This window comes from Prosopis cineraria, unplaced genomic scaffold, assembly GCF_029017545.1.
Source record: "Prosopis cineraria cultivar Desert tree isolate PC_DT_omini unplaced genomic scaffold, ASM2901754v1 PC2, whole genome shotgun sequence".
NCBI lineage: Eukaryota > Viridiplantae > Streptophyta > Magnoliopsida > Fabales > Fabaceae > Prosopis > Prosopis cineraria.
The window spans coordinates 13,875,671-13,890,052 of NW_026555333.1; the positions used below are offsets into that span (position 1 = coordinate 13,875,671).

Sequence of the window (14,382 nt, forward strand, 5' to 3'; positions counted from 1 at the left end):
AGTCTTTTGGGAGAAAAGTTTTAGAACATTTTTACCCTTTTTTTTACTAAAATAATTAAGACATCATTTAGATTGGTGGATTTGAATTTAGGTTTTACATTTAAAATATTACATTTCAACATTTGAAAATTTATGTATTTAAAATTATTTATTTGGGTATTTTAAAAAATTTTAAATGAAAAAGAGAGATGACCTGAAATTTGAAATAAAAATGAAAAATTTAAAATGACGAATTTATTTATATTGATAATTAATAAGAGAAGAAAAAATATACAAGATTCATAAAAGTAATAATATTGAAAACATAAAAAGAACAAGGTGTTTAAAGTAATTAAAATTTTAAATAATTAGGGTGTAAACAGAATTTGTAATCGCAAATGAATTATAATTAGAAATAAATTTGGATTTGAACTAAATCTAAATTCATAAATCTTTGTGTATCCAAATAACAGATTTGATTCAAATGTAAATCTTCATTAATCCAAACACGCCATAAGAGAATATATAACTAACTAATAATTAAAATATGAGTGTATAAGATATTAAAAAAAATGTGGGTGTATGAGGGACATCACGTCTTGGATAAATTAATTAAGTTTTAAATTAAGAAATAAATTTAATTAACTAGGCATATTTAAAAAAGGTAAAATAAAAGTGAATTTAATCAAATCAAATCAAACCAAAATAAATTGGGTTGAAATTTGAATCATTTGAATGCATGCATCAAATATTTATTTAGAACTTTTTCAAAAATTAACGATAAATACGCTTATCAATTAGATGATTCTTTAAGAGAAAAGAGTTTAAAGTGGGTTAAAATCCTATAGAAATTAAAACCTGCGCACATAAGGATGCCGAATACTTGTGTTCACTAGCCAATTGATCAAAGGATGCATGCATCTCGTCAAAGGTGAAAAAAAGTGAGCGAGTGTATGTTTTTAATATAACACGTATCATTCTGTTCTGAGCCTTTGATTGGATTGGAGATTTGAAAATGACCATCCAGTCTTCCTCCTCGATCGTACTGAGTTTAATCCTCATCATATTAAAACCACGCAATATATCCCTATCAGCTCGTAAATCGTCCAAAGCACAAACACGAAGAATCACAGCACATCATATAAGATACCATTCAACACCTTTATCATAAAACTTCAAAATTCTGATCAGTTTTGCAAATATAGAAGAAGAATAAGAAAAACAGAACAATATCGGAAGGGTTTCCTTCTCTTCTGGGACCCAACACGAATCTAATATCGTCTGTGTGCCAGAAACCACATAAACTGTATTTTAATTCCACCTCAATATCTCTCGAGCTAGCTATACCGACTCAAAATCATCAGTGCCTAAAAAAAGAAGCCTTAATTAATTCTGTGAGCTGATCAAAACCAGACAGAGTCAGAATTTTCTAACTGCTGATCATTGATCATATAATCAGGCCGCTGGAAAGGCCACGCTCTCTGGAGTTTCATGCACAGAATAATATCTCCTGCGAGGCACATGTGCCCTTCGCCAATATGCTTCACGAGGCCAAAGCGATCTTCAATCGTACAGTAAGGTATCTTCGGTAAGGGCACTCTAGCCCTACCCACGATCACCGACCCGGAGGAGGGTCCCGGGTCGGTGTCGGAGCACAACCTAGCGACCTCCACGTGGAGGAAGCCCCAGTTTTCAGGAGCATAGTCAAGTACCGGAAGGAAATCAAGCTCCTCCCAGACCGGGTTGTTCCGCGAGGGTTGAACCGGCCGAGTGTGAAACACCTTGTCCGGTTCGATCCAGTACAGCACGCAGTAACACCTTCCGGCCGTGACCACCGGGTCGACGTCGTCGATGCCGACGGCTCCGCGAATGCCCAGGGCTAGTTCCATTGGGAGGCGCGGGTAGAGATCGTCTTTTTCTGATTTCTTCTTTTTACAGCTCCTGCTTTCTGGTTCTTGGTCTTCTTTGTTGTCGTCGTTTACGGCCACGTCGTGCTCTCGGAGTCTGTGGATCTCCATTGGGATCTGCGAGAAGATACACGCTCTGGGCTTCTTTTTGTTTCTGTTGGATCATGAATTAGGGCAGAGAGGAAGGAATAAAATCTGCAAGACTCAGAAGATCAGAGGATCAAGATTTCAGAGAAAGTATAGCACCTGAGGGGATTAAAGGGGACACCGAATCAGGAGAGAAGAAGATTCTGCGACGTTGGCCAAACACGAAAAAGGTGGGTGGCGCTCCCTCTCGCTCTCTTATAATAATAATTAATAATCTCCCGGTGATTTTGTTGGATTAGGATTTTATATTAGATATCAAGACTTGGATAGTTGAGGTTTTGTTGACAACAATGTATCCAAATCTTCAATCTCAACATACACAACCCCTTGACATAAATTGACTTCCAATGAATCTTGGCTTAGCCGGGGAAAAGTTCTACGGTGACTAGAATTTTTTTTTTTTTTTGCCCCACAATCTTTAATTTTTGTTTTCCCTTTCAAGGAATGAATATGAACGCGGCGGCATGAAAATTTCAAGGAAATATCAGAGCATACGGGTAGGGTAACATGTATGAGACGGCCCAAAAATGCTGAAATCCAATTATAAAAGGTTCATAATAAGGTGCTGGTACGGCCCAGGTCAGTTATCCAACCTTCAACTAACAATCGAAATTGTTAAGATGCACTATTATTTTGTTACAAAAAACAAGCACAATTGATATTAATTGTTGTATGCTAAAATTTGAATATTGAAGAACAAAACTGGTTTTATTTCCTTTTTATGTGACAATTTTGGCATCCAAAGTTATGAAATGATGTATTTTACGTTAATTTGATGATAAGCTCCGTGAAGGGATTGAGAAACATGTATAAAAGACACATAAAAAAATAGCGCTTGTATTTGCATGGGTGTGCCATGAAGCCGCATTTGTGCAGTGAAACACAGCCTTATAATAAATTAAATGTATCCGAGTAGTAATTGAGGAAACTAATTATTATTACAGAATTCATGTTAATGTTTGGTTATTTAGATTTGCTTAATCTAGAACAAATATGATTTGTTTATTTTTTTTTCATGCAGTGAATTCTATTTACCTCTAAATTCAGGAAGCCAAAAAAAAATAAAAATGAAAGAGAGATAAAGAAGAAACGAAGAAAGAAAGTAACTAGGTTAGTAACTATGATTAAGATAATTAGATATTATTATTTCATAGTTAACAAAATAATTAATTATTTATATATATCTAAATACTGCTTGTGATGATTTTAAAGAAATATCCAAGTATACAAGTAGGTAGAATTTATAGATAGTGACAGTGTAAAGGCATCCCCAGGAGTCAGTAAGGTCTACACAATTTATCTAGCCGTCAACTAATAATCCAAAATTTCAAGATATATTATTTTGTTATCAAAAAAACAATTACAATTGATGTTAATTGTTCTATACCATGATGAATAATCGAGTTACATTATTTTTTTTGATCAAATAATCAAGTTACATTATTTAAGGAACCAAGTTCATCGCTTATCATACATATAAGTACGGAGAGCTCATCTCGTTTAAATTGTTAAGATATAATTTGAATGGTTCATATTTATAATTTTTCAATGGGTATTTTTAAATAAAAATTATTTTTTAATAAAATTAATAATTAAGAGATTGTCTTTATTTTAGATTCTGTATTTATTAAAATAATTTTTTAAAAAAAAAAGTAAAAAGCTATAAATCCAAACCTTTTAAATTAAGTTTGAATGGTCTAAAAGTGATGAGCTCTCCATGTTTATTTGTACATGAGCACTACATTAAAACTAGTTTTTAAGATATTTGAGATACATCTATCAATCAAAAGGCATCTCATTCTGCGAAAAGAATCACCATATATTATCTTATCGAATAGGTTTAAAATTCCCTTGAAGAAGAAAGTGGAGATATCATAAGAGAGGGAATCTATACCATGATCTTATTGGCGTCAAAGACATTCTTTGTGGCTTTTCGGCGAAGTTCTGTTTGTGTGTTAAAAAATGGCTTTCATCTTTCCCCCCTTAATTTTTCATAGGAGAAAGAGATATATATACCTATAATATATCCTATTGCTGTCTAAATATATCTGTCCGTACTTCTTCAACTGTGAAACTCGATCAAGTAGGAAGAGCTCGTGGCCAGGGAAAAAGAAATAACGAGAAAAAGAACCAGCACAATGATAAACATTCATAATAACTATCTGATTTTTTATTTTTATTTTTGCATGCACAGGTGAAAAAAATCATGCGCGATGCAAATATCAAGAGGAATTCTAGTTCATTTCTCAAAGATCTTTCGAGGCTGTAACTTTGTAATCGAGTTCAGATCCACGCACAACTTTGAGGGACGATTCGTTAGCTTTTGGTATGGAGAATTTCAGTTAATAATCATTGTACAGAGTTTAATTTTACGTAGGTCTAACAAAATTTTAAAATTTTAATTCAACCTATGGGTGAAAAGTTAAAAGAACTTTAACAATGAAATGACCAAATACCCTTCACTTGTTATGCAAAATCATTATTTATTAATTTTCTTATTATATTTGTTAATTTATTAATATCACTTGTAAATTCTATCTATTTGTTAAACAATCAGTAACATTAATAGTTAATTTACTAATATTAGTTGTAAATTACAAACTTATAATAATTTGTAATTAATGTTAGTAAATTACAAGATCTATTAATAATTTACAACTGATATTGTTGCTCATGATTTGAAAAATTGATGTCGAATCTTATAAATTATTAACATATCAACTCATATAATTTATAATTTATATTCATAAATTAATAGGTGAAATAAGAAAATTAATAATTAATAATTTGTACAACAAATGAAGAGTATTTTAATTTTTTTTACTATTAAACTCATCTAAAATTAAGTTTTACATAAATCCTTAACTAAAATTCTTCCTTTTGGTATTGTGAGATTTGAAGTTGCCATACTAGGAGAATGGAGATACCAGTGTATGGGAAATACAATATTAAGAACAATCCCTTGTAGATACGACATCCAACAAAGTTCAAGCGTCATAAAATTGGCTAAATTTTATTACTATTTTAGTTTATGTATATATTTTTTAATATGAAGAATTAAATGAAACTTTATTAGTTTTGAAAAGTTTGTAACCATCGAAAATAAATTATTTATGAAAGATTAATCAAATATTTTTTATAATTTTGACCCGATTATAATTTAATTTTTTAAATATTGACTTATTCTAATTCGATCCTTATAGTTTTAACTTGGTTATAACTTAATTCTTAAATTTTACTCCTTGCAACTCATCCCTATAGTTAACCATTTAAATATTAGTCTCTATATTTTAAAAAATAAAATTATAAAAATAAAAAATATTTTAAAATTTTAACTTTTATAATCTTTATAAAGATTAAAAGAGTTTAATAATTTAAAATATTAGTCCTAAATTTTAACAAAATTTAAATCTTTATAATTTAATTTTTAAAATATAAGATTATATTTAAATAGTTAAATTCTAAAGGTTGAGTTGTAAAAATTTTAAAAATTGAATTGTAAGAGAGTCAAAAATATAAAAATTAATTTACAATAAGTCAAAATTCAGGGATTAAGTTATAAAATGATTAATTTTTTTCAATTATTTATAACATACAAATTGATTCCCAAATAGCTTGGCACCTTTAAATTAATGAATTAACTACTTGCAAGGATCTATTTCGCCGAAAAAATAATTAACTTAATGAGGGAGAGACATTGCCGTTATTATTATTTTTTCAAGACAAAAAAAAAAAAGATTTGTGTGTTTTTATATAAAACAGTATGAATCGAACAATACTTTGACATTAATTTGGGCCTTAAGAAAATGGCAAAATTCCCAGACCCACACCCGATCACCCTATCGTTGAATGCAGACGCAACAAGGCCCTGTCCCGCAACATTGGATATACTGATATAGGAAGTTTCCGATGACATAGGAGTCAAATTTGAAAATATAAAACATTTTTATATTTTTTAGAAATAATTAATGAGATCTTCAGAAATATTCTTAATGAATATTTGAAATTAATAATTTTTTCTGTAATCATTGTGATATAGCTGTAATATTAAATAAAATAAATATAAAAATATATAATTTTTAATGACATTACTGTTTTTCTAAAGTAGAAACTAGCCAAAAATATCTTATAATTTTAGATTGTAGGAGTAAAAAATAAAAATAAAAATAAAAAAGAATATAGATAATTATAAAAAATAACATCATTGTATGTATATTTTAAATGTGTAAAAGATAATTTTAACATGATCCAACAGAGCCTAATGAAGTCAAACCCGCAAAACATCAAATTCGGTTTCCAAACCCACTAAAACATCATATTTCGTTTCAGTGCTCATCACTTAAGAAAGATCTAAGCCATTTACATAAAAAATTTAGACGGTCCAGAATTTTTTAATTTTAATTTTAATTTTATATTTATAAAAAAGTTTATAATTTTTTCAATTTCAATTTCAATTTTATATTTATAAATATGTTTATCATCAATCTAAACTGTACTAATTTAATTTAAATGATTCAATTTAATGTTATAATTTTTATAAATTGATTATCTAGATATGCTCTCGACAGTCAAAATTTAATATTAAATTTTTATTTACAAGGTTTAAATTTCAAGTTTTTATTTTTATTTTATTTTTATTTTATATTTATTAAAATAAAAAAATTAATATTAATTTGTCTTATCTAAAGTACATATAGATAGTTAGTTTATAAAAATTATAATATTAAATTAAAAAATCTAGAATCTCAGATTAAATTAATTTATCCGGATTAATGATAAATATATTTATAAAAAATTGATAAATTTCTTTTACCAGCTTATAAATTTTATTTTTATAAAATACAAAATTGAAATTAAAACTGAAAAAATCTGGACGCCCAGATCTTCCTTGGATGATGAAACCGGATCCCTAAAACATTAGATAATCTGGATGGTCCAGATCTTCCCAGGCTGATGAAACCGGATCCCAAAAACATCAGACCAAACGGATTGTCTCGAACAACGAATAGGACCCAATTTTTTGTGAACCCATCAGTTTGGTCCGGTTCCGTTTTCTTTGAAGTGCACTGGTTATCGGCAACAGCACCAAAAACACAACACTGGCAAGTTTCGAAGTCAGAGTTTCCAACGCGCTCAGCAGCATCTGCTATTGAAAGGCTTCAATTTCAAGGACGCTTGCAGCTCTCAAGGTCAGAAATGGTGTCCAAATCTCCAAAGAAAGCCAATCTCTTAGATCTTCATTCCATCAAGAACATCCTCGACGAGTCTGTCTCTGAGGTCCACTTAACCCTAACATTCCTCTCGCCATTTCGGATCTCATCCATGTTCATGACTTTCTTATGTTTATTCTTCGGATTCTTCTTTGAGTTGAGTGATTGGATTTTGCGTTCTTCATTTTTCTCTTTGTTTAGATTGTTAAGAGTCGTGGCTATGTGGAAGACGTGAGGTTGAGCAACGTTAGACTCTTCCTTGGAACGATCATAATTATCATTGCTCTGTTCGCCCAGTTTTACAAGAAGAAATTCCCTGAGAACCGGGATTTCCTCATTGCCTGCATCGTGTTATATCCTTTCCCTGGTTTAATTATATATTTATATGTATGCATCTTTTTTTATTTACTTGATAAACAACCTGACGAGGAGAACAATTGATCCTGGCTATGTTGTTTTGGATGAAGGAAATTTGAAAAGGGGAAGACTTACGGATTTACCTTTTGTTTTAAGAGGGGGAAAGGTCTTTCTCTGAGCTTTTATTTTTGTTGTGCTTTCTTGGGGGTAAATTGCCAGTGGGAAATATGGAATCGAGTTCTTGGAAGTTGAAAAATTGTGGGGTGCATAAACACGTGAGAGTTTAAGGTACAGGCATCGATTGGCATTTTGTTTATGCTTCTTCAGCGGGGTCAGTGTTTGATCCTTGACTCTGGCAAGTATGTAGTCTTCAATGCCTTGTTGCAGCTGATCATATACACCAAGGAGAAGAATGCCATTCTGTTTACTTATCCTCCTGCTGTAAGTTTCTCACAATTCAGAAAAAGCACTGGCTTTGAAACTATAAATTCCCTTTTATATATATGGAGACTGGGGAATAGATGATATGCTGTGTATTTGTTTTGCCACTGTTCTGGATGAAACCATCTTCTGTAACTTGTTATATTCTAGATATTCCATCTATTTCCCCGCAGTTTTGATACTTGTATATGGGTACCTCCTCCTTAGGTGTTGAATTTGGGAATTCTATTTTATAGTATCTATGTTAGAAATATGTATAATTTTTATCCTGCATTCGTCTGCATAATGGTGATGTTGTGACTTGTGTCCCTCCCCTTAGGCACACACACACACATATGGGTAACTCCCCTTAGGTGTGGACTGCCAGAATACATGGTGATGTTGATATAACCCTTCATTTCGATTGAAAAATACTAAATTTGATTGATATTTAAATCAGAAAAAACAAAGTTTATCTGCTGTACCACCCCTCCGTTTATGCATAACTTTTGTTTTTGCTTTTTTATTTTTGTGGCCAGCTTTGTTTATACATAACTATTTGTAGTTTCATCCTTAGAAACAAAAGATTGGGATTATATTTGTGCGCATAGAGGGGAATGCCTTTGTTGGGTTGGATGAATGTGTATCATGTTTTCTTCTTGCTCTCCACTGTGATCAGTGGAAGTGATGTCCAAGGCGTGAGTTTTTTTGGGCATCAGGATCCATTTGCAAGGTATGGTGCTTGAGTCCCACATTAGAAGTATGGTATTCAACTCAAATGTGGGATTTATATGGACCTTTGGCTCCCCAACCTCCTAGGTCTACTTTTCAGGTATGGTTCCCCAAAAGGCTCCAGCCGATTGATGTCAACTATCATATAGTCCCTCTATGACCTAGTTGCAATCATGCAGCATGATTACAGGGCTTGAGAGGATATTAGCACCCAGTTGGAAGGTACGGGACTTGAGCCCCATATTGGAAGTTTGGGGTTGGCGATGTAAAACGGGAAGGGAAATAAGAGAAAAGGGGAGGAGAGAGAAAGAAGAAGGGGGTTGGCCGGAACTTTCGGAATTTCTATTCAATCGTACTCAAAACTGAATACAAATAAAAATCCTAACTTTATATATAGAGTTCTCAAATGATAAAATAATAATAAAATAATACATTTAAATCTAAATCCTTAATCTAATTTAAAAAGATATTGATAGGATGATTATATCCTATCTTATTAAACATAAACAAATCTAAGATAACGATAAAAATAAAATAATAAATCCTAATTCTAATAGATAAATATCCTTATTTGAACATCCCTAATGAATGATTCTAATATCTTAAGTAGGCCCTAATTATTCTAATTAATCATTATCTCATATTTTATCACCTGGGCTCTTAAACTTCATGAGAGAGCCTTTAGGGTCATAATTCTTCCAAAGGTTCCTTTTATTAGGATTGGCCATAGAATGAAAATTAAGATTTATTGGGTCATCTGGACACGAATGTTTTTTATCATGATATTCATAACAGATGCAAAGCATGCTCCTGCCAAGTAACTGGTTACATCAAGCTGAGAAATGTGTGGTTGATAATATATTCTATGAATTAGTGATCGTAAAGAACTAGTTATAGCCTATCAAATAATCTTTCTTCTGTAGGAATCTAGTTTTAAAGTTACAAAAGTTTTGGAAAGATAACTCTGTAACATCCTTTTGGGTTAAACTGGCTATAGATGACTTGTTAATCTTATGATCCAGAATTCATCTTTAGACCAACAAAATGATTTTGTTGCAATCATAATTAATTAATAATACAGAACACAATAATGATGGTATCATTAATAAATACCCATTTCTTCTAAAGGCTCGTTTGGTGTATTAACAAATAGGTTTTCATTTCTTTTTCACCCGTGTCTTGATGTAATTGGATTATTGTATATGCTTCTGTTGGATGCAATTGTCTGGTATCATATCATGTGTTGTGCAGAACAGTAACTTAGTTTGCAGTCATGCTAATGTTTTAATAATTTTAGCTTAAATCTTTGGTTTTATGAGAATTCAATTTTCTATTTGCAAGTCTCCAGTTCCTTACTCTTACGTGAAATCAGTTTGGCATCTTTCTACATCTTCTTTAGAATTAATCTTTATCCTATAATTTCCGTTATTCAATAGTCTAGCTTTGAATCATGCAATTAATATTTTCATGCCCTATTAATTATGAATAATAAATTTGGTTTATGGTATCTGCATCCATAATCAGAGTAAAATTGTGAATAAATGTCAACAGTTCTGATCCAGGAGTTCTTGTAAATAACTTCTGCACCCAGATTAGAACAGCAGATGAATATAAAAATTGAAAAAAAGTAAGTTCGTTTCTGAGTTTCAACATCTGATTTTGAAGAAAGTTGTGATTTCTGAATAGAAATAAAGAGAATTCTCTTACTGGAAGTATGTGCTCGGTGAGAAATGGCTTGAAAGTTGCCCGGCAGATTGTATGTTTTCTATGTTCAAAGGTATACTGCTAGTGTGATTTGATTCTGCTCTTGGCTGCTGTATGACTTAATTGATGTAGATATTTGTCTCGTTCTGGGAAATGGTGTTTTGCGGGTTTATGTTACTTGTAGAACAATTTAAGATTATCTTTAAATTTAGTTGCCAAACTCTGTGATGAGTCAGACATCATGCTTCCAGCAGAAACCTTTGATACTCTCAACTTGTGCTAAAATTTTGTTGATATTCTAACTTACATGTAATTTTATTTCGGCAGGGATCCTACGTTGGTACTGGTTTGATAGTCTCCTCCAAACTGCCTCGATTCTCTGACATGTACACTCTAACCATTGCAAGTGCAGATCCAAAATCAATTTCTGCAAATGACCCAGTGCATTTAACCAAAAGTGTTACTCAATGGTATCTCGCCCTACTTTTCCTCTTTGCTTATGGCCATGCAGAGTAATGCTATTCTTGTTCTTCTTCCACACATTCTTTCCTTCACACCCCCTGCTTACCTCTAATATGTTATTTTTTATTTTAATAACCAACATTCAACATATAATTTGTTTACATCAATGGTGGAAAACTGAGGCTTAAGGCAGGTACAAGAGGTCTGGAAAATAAAATTTTTCACACACATGCAAGCATGTGTACATGACAGAATGGAAAATCTGAATCTACTTTTTGTTGTGCATCACCTTTTGTTTCTTCTGAATTAGGTTCACTAAGGATGGGATCTTGGTAGAGGGCCTATTCTGGAAGGACGTCGAGGCATTGATAGATCAATACACTAAAGAACCAAAGAAGAGCAAGTGATGTGGAGACAGCATTGCACATTTTGTAGGAGGAATATTACATCTGGACGTGTTCACAAACGTTGAAGTTTATAACTGTAGATTTGTTTCGTTTGATTATGGAATTATGGCAATGAAACTCCTTGGTATTAGAACACAACTTATTATTACCTTTTGTTGCGAGGAAAAATGAATCTCGATATGGTTTGCCGTAAGGTCATGCTTGGTACCAGCGACTGCGAGGCTTTCTTAAGGGAAAGGGAAAAGGTTTTTTTTTTTGGATGGGTGAGGTAAAACAGGTCCAGATTATATTTAGTATGGTTGCAGTTGGAGAAGGAAAATGAGTATTTACATTTTTACATATTCAGTGTGATCCGTTAGGTAAGAATAAAAATAAAAGGGGATGAGAATAAAAAAAGATTTGAAGACGTAAATCTGAAATGCAAAACGGTGAACTTCATTAGGGCATCGGGATTCATGTTTCATGCATTCAAATGGATACCGAGACTTTATTTCCGTAGACCATACGTCGAGAAGAAAAGGTGAATCGTGTATATATCATAGTTGCCTTACAAGAAGGTTAACCCGCTCCTCCCCGAAGCGTAGTTTTCAGGGGAAAAAAGTGTTTCCATTGATTAATATGAATATTTTTATTTAAAATTTGAATGATTTAACACGTTGGATCGACGCAATTGATGTTTCAGTCAAAAAGGAACAAATTGACTCCCGTACTACCGAAAAAAAAATTATTTACCTAACTATTATACTTTTAAAATATTTCCTTTCATATTATAAATTTATATCTTAGTTCATATCAAATTGAGTTTCAATTTTTTTTTTTAAATATGGGAGTATAGATTCTGTTTTATATATATATATATATATAATAATAATAAAGTTTAAGTGAAGCCTGACAGGCTACCTTTGCCCCCCAGTTCCTCTGTACCTTCACGTTTTCAATCTCCGTGCGTGAGTGATAAATATCAATATACGTGTTATCCGTGGTGAGTTGCTTATTTTTCTTCCAACATATATGTTTTTAATATTATGTATCAAAAAATAATACATTATCTTATTAACTAGATGTTGACCCCTGTACGTGAATATTTTTTTACTTGTTTATAAGTATTGTAAAAAACTTATTTGAGATATTTTTTGAATATTTGTAAGGATCTTTTATCATTTGAAGAGTAAGCAATATAAAAAAAATGAAAATTTTAAAATAATTTATTTTTTTGTACTTGTGATGTGTTACTTTATAGAAATTTAAATTTAAATAAAAATTTATTCTATTTTAAAATTTATTTTACTATTCATTCAACTATAAATAAACGGTAATAATTTAAAAGATAAAATAAAAAATAATTTATTTTTGTGTACTCAAAGTAACATATTTTGATGATTTACATAAATTAAAATTTAAGAAATAATTTATTCTATAGTAAAAATTGGTTTGACCATACATATTAAAGTTTTGATCATACATGTTAATTGTAATATTATTAGGAGTAAAATTAAAAAATTATTGTAATATTATCTTATAAATATAAAAAATACAATTTACTCATGATAGGTCTTTTACCTATCATTTTTACTATAAGCCACGCATAATCTTTCAATGTGCAATTTGTTTTAAAAATAAGTCAATATTTATTCCATATAAGTTTATTTTATTTTATAATTTATTATCATGTATGTTTTTTAAATAAAATTAAAAAGTATTTTACTTAGAATTTGTTATTTCATGTGAGTTACAATTTGAAATAATAACAGTTATCCATCAAATTATACGTATATTTTTTTATAATTTATATAAATTAAGTTTGTAATTTCATTGCAATGATTTATTATCTAAATTTATATTTTATAATACAATTAATTATATTATATATACACAAAATAAAAGCAACAAATAATAAGTAGACTTCTTACATTTACCAAAAATAGTATGCCTTATATTATTTTTTATTGTGAATCCTATATTCACAAATACTTTTTATCATGGGTCCCATATGAAATTTTTTTTTTGAACAACCCACATTAGATTTTAGTTTACAATGATTTTTTTAAAAAAAATATATTTGTTACTGTTCATTCACTGTAGGTAACAGTAACTATATGTGGTGTGTGTGTATATATATATATATAGATTATAATTACAATAGTTATCTACTTCAAAAAATTATACAAATTATAAAGTAACTACATAACCAATAACTATAAAATTGTATAAAATTTAAATCATAATATATAATTTTAGAGTTAAACCATTAAAGATCATTTCTCCCCTTAACATTTTTCTATCAATGTTTGGGTACTTTATAAAGTGGGACAATATCATTTTTAAGTAATTTTTTAGGAAAAAAATTGTTATTTTTTTTAAAAAAATATTTTATCTTTTCCATTATCTACTAATATAGAAATGAAATAGTTTTCACTGTACTTAGACTTTACAACTATTCCCTATCTGCAGATAATAGAGAAAATAACGGATATCTGACAAATGTTAACTGTGATTTTTAATGAAATATTTGACTAAAAATATGCTTACAAATGGCTTCATCTGCTATATTAGATTATTTTTAAAAGCTGAAAATAATTTCTTAAAAATTAGATTTATGCTTTTTTTCATATTTTGATTATTTTAAAATTTTTTAACAACCATAATAAATTTGTAAAATAGATTTTTTTCCCAAAAATAAATTATTCTTTTCAGAAAAAAGCTGAAACAAATGGGCTCGATAAAAGAATAGAAAGATGGAAGTTGACTCATAATCTGTCAATAATACTTCACCGGATTCTTATTGCAATTTCTTTTTTATCTAATTTACACTTGTTAAGAAAGCAGTGAAGGTTAAATAACATAAAAAATTAAACATGTATTTTCATGTAAATATTGATAATTTAAATTCATGTTGATTTTTAATTGACAAAATTATAGATTATGATATAAAATAATTTAATTTTGTTTTTGTTACTTGTTTTATAATATAAAATAATTATAATTATAAAATTTATATCATATTTTTGCTTTTTTGTCCAAACTATTATGCTTATGTTATAATCATAAACCCATAAT

The 14,382-nt window shown here is 29.9% G+C and overlaps 2 protein-coding genes and 1 long non-coding RNA gene across 3 annotated transcripts; 2 read left to right on the forward strand and 1 right to left on the reverse strand.

The window, feature by feature from the left end:
* Nucleotides 1-1,145: 1,145 nt before the first annotated feature.
* LOC129301133 (uncharacterized) lies at nucleotides 1,146-2,321 on the reverse strand. The gene is made up of 2 exons (XM_054939705.1): nucleotides 2,133-2,321; nucleotides 1,146-2,040 (listed from the first exon to the last, which is right to left on the reverse strand). Exon 2 carries the CDS (start codon nucleotides 1,995-1,997, stop codon nucleotides 1,383-1,385), a length of 615 nt encoding a protein of 204 aa, XP_054795680.1. The 5' UTR covers nucleotides 1,998-2,040; nucleotides 2,133-2,321; the 3' UTR covers nucleotides 1,146-1,382.
* Nucleotides 2,101-4,263, forward strand: LOC129301141 (uncharacterized). Its single transcript, XR_008590920.1, has 3 exons — nucleotides 2,101-2,203; nucleotides 2,476-2,612; nucleotides 4,228-4,263. It is a non-coding gene; the product is annotated as an uncharacterized LOC129301141 (long non-coding RNA).
* Nucleotides 4,264-7,059: 2,796 nt separating this feature from the next.
* LOC129298497 (signal peptidase complex subunit 2-like) lies at nucleotides 7,060-11,518 on the forward strand. Its single transcript, XM_054936916.1, has 5 exons — nucleotides 7,060-7,310; nucleotides 7,445-7,596; nucleotides 7,960-8,041; nucleotides 10,784-10,926; nucleotides 11,229-11,518. The coding sequence occupies exons 1-5, from the start codon at nucleotides 7,230-7,232 to the stop codon at nucleotides 11,323-11,325; spliced, it is 555 nt and encodes a 184-aa protein (XP_054792891.1). The 5' UTR covers nucleotides 7,060-7,229; the 3' UTR covers nucleotides 11,326-11,518.
* Nucleotides 11,519-14,382: the final 2,864 nt, after the last annotated feature.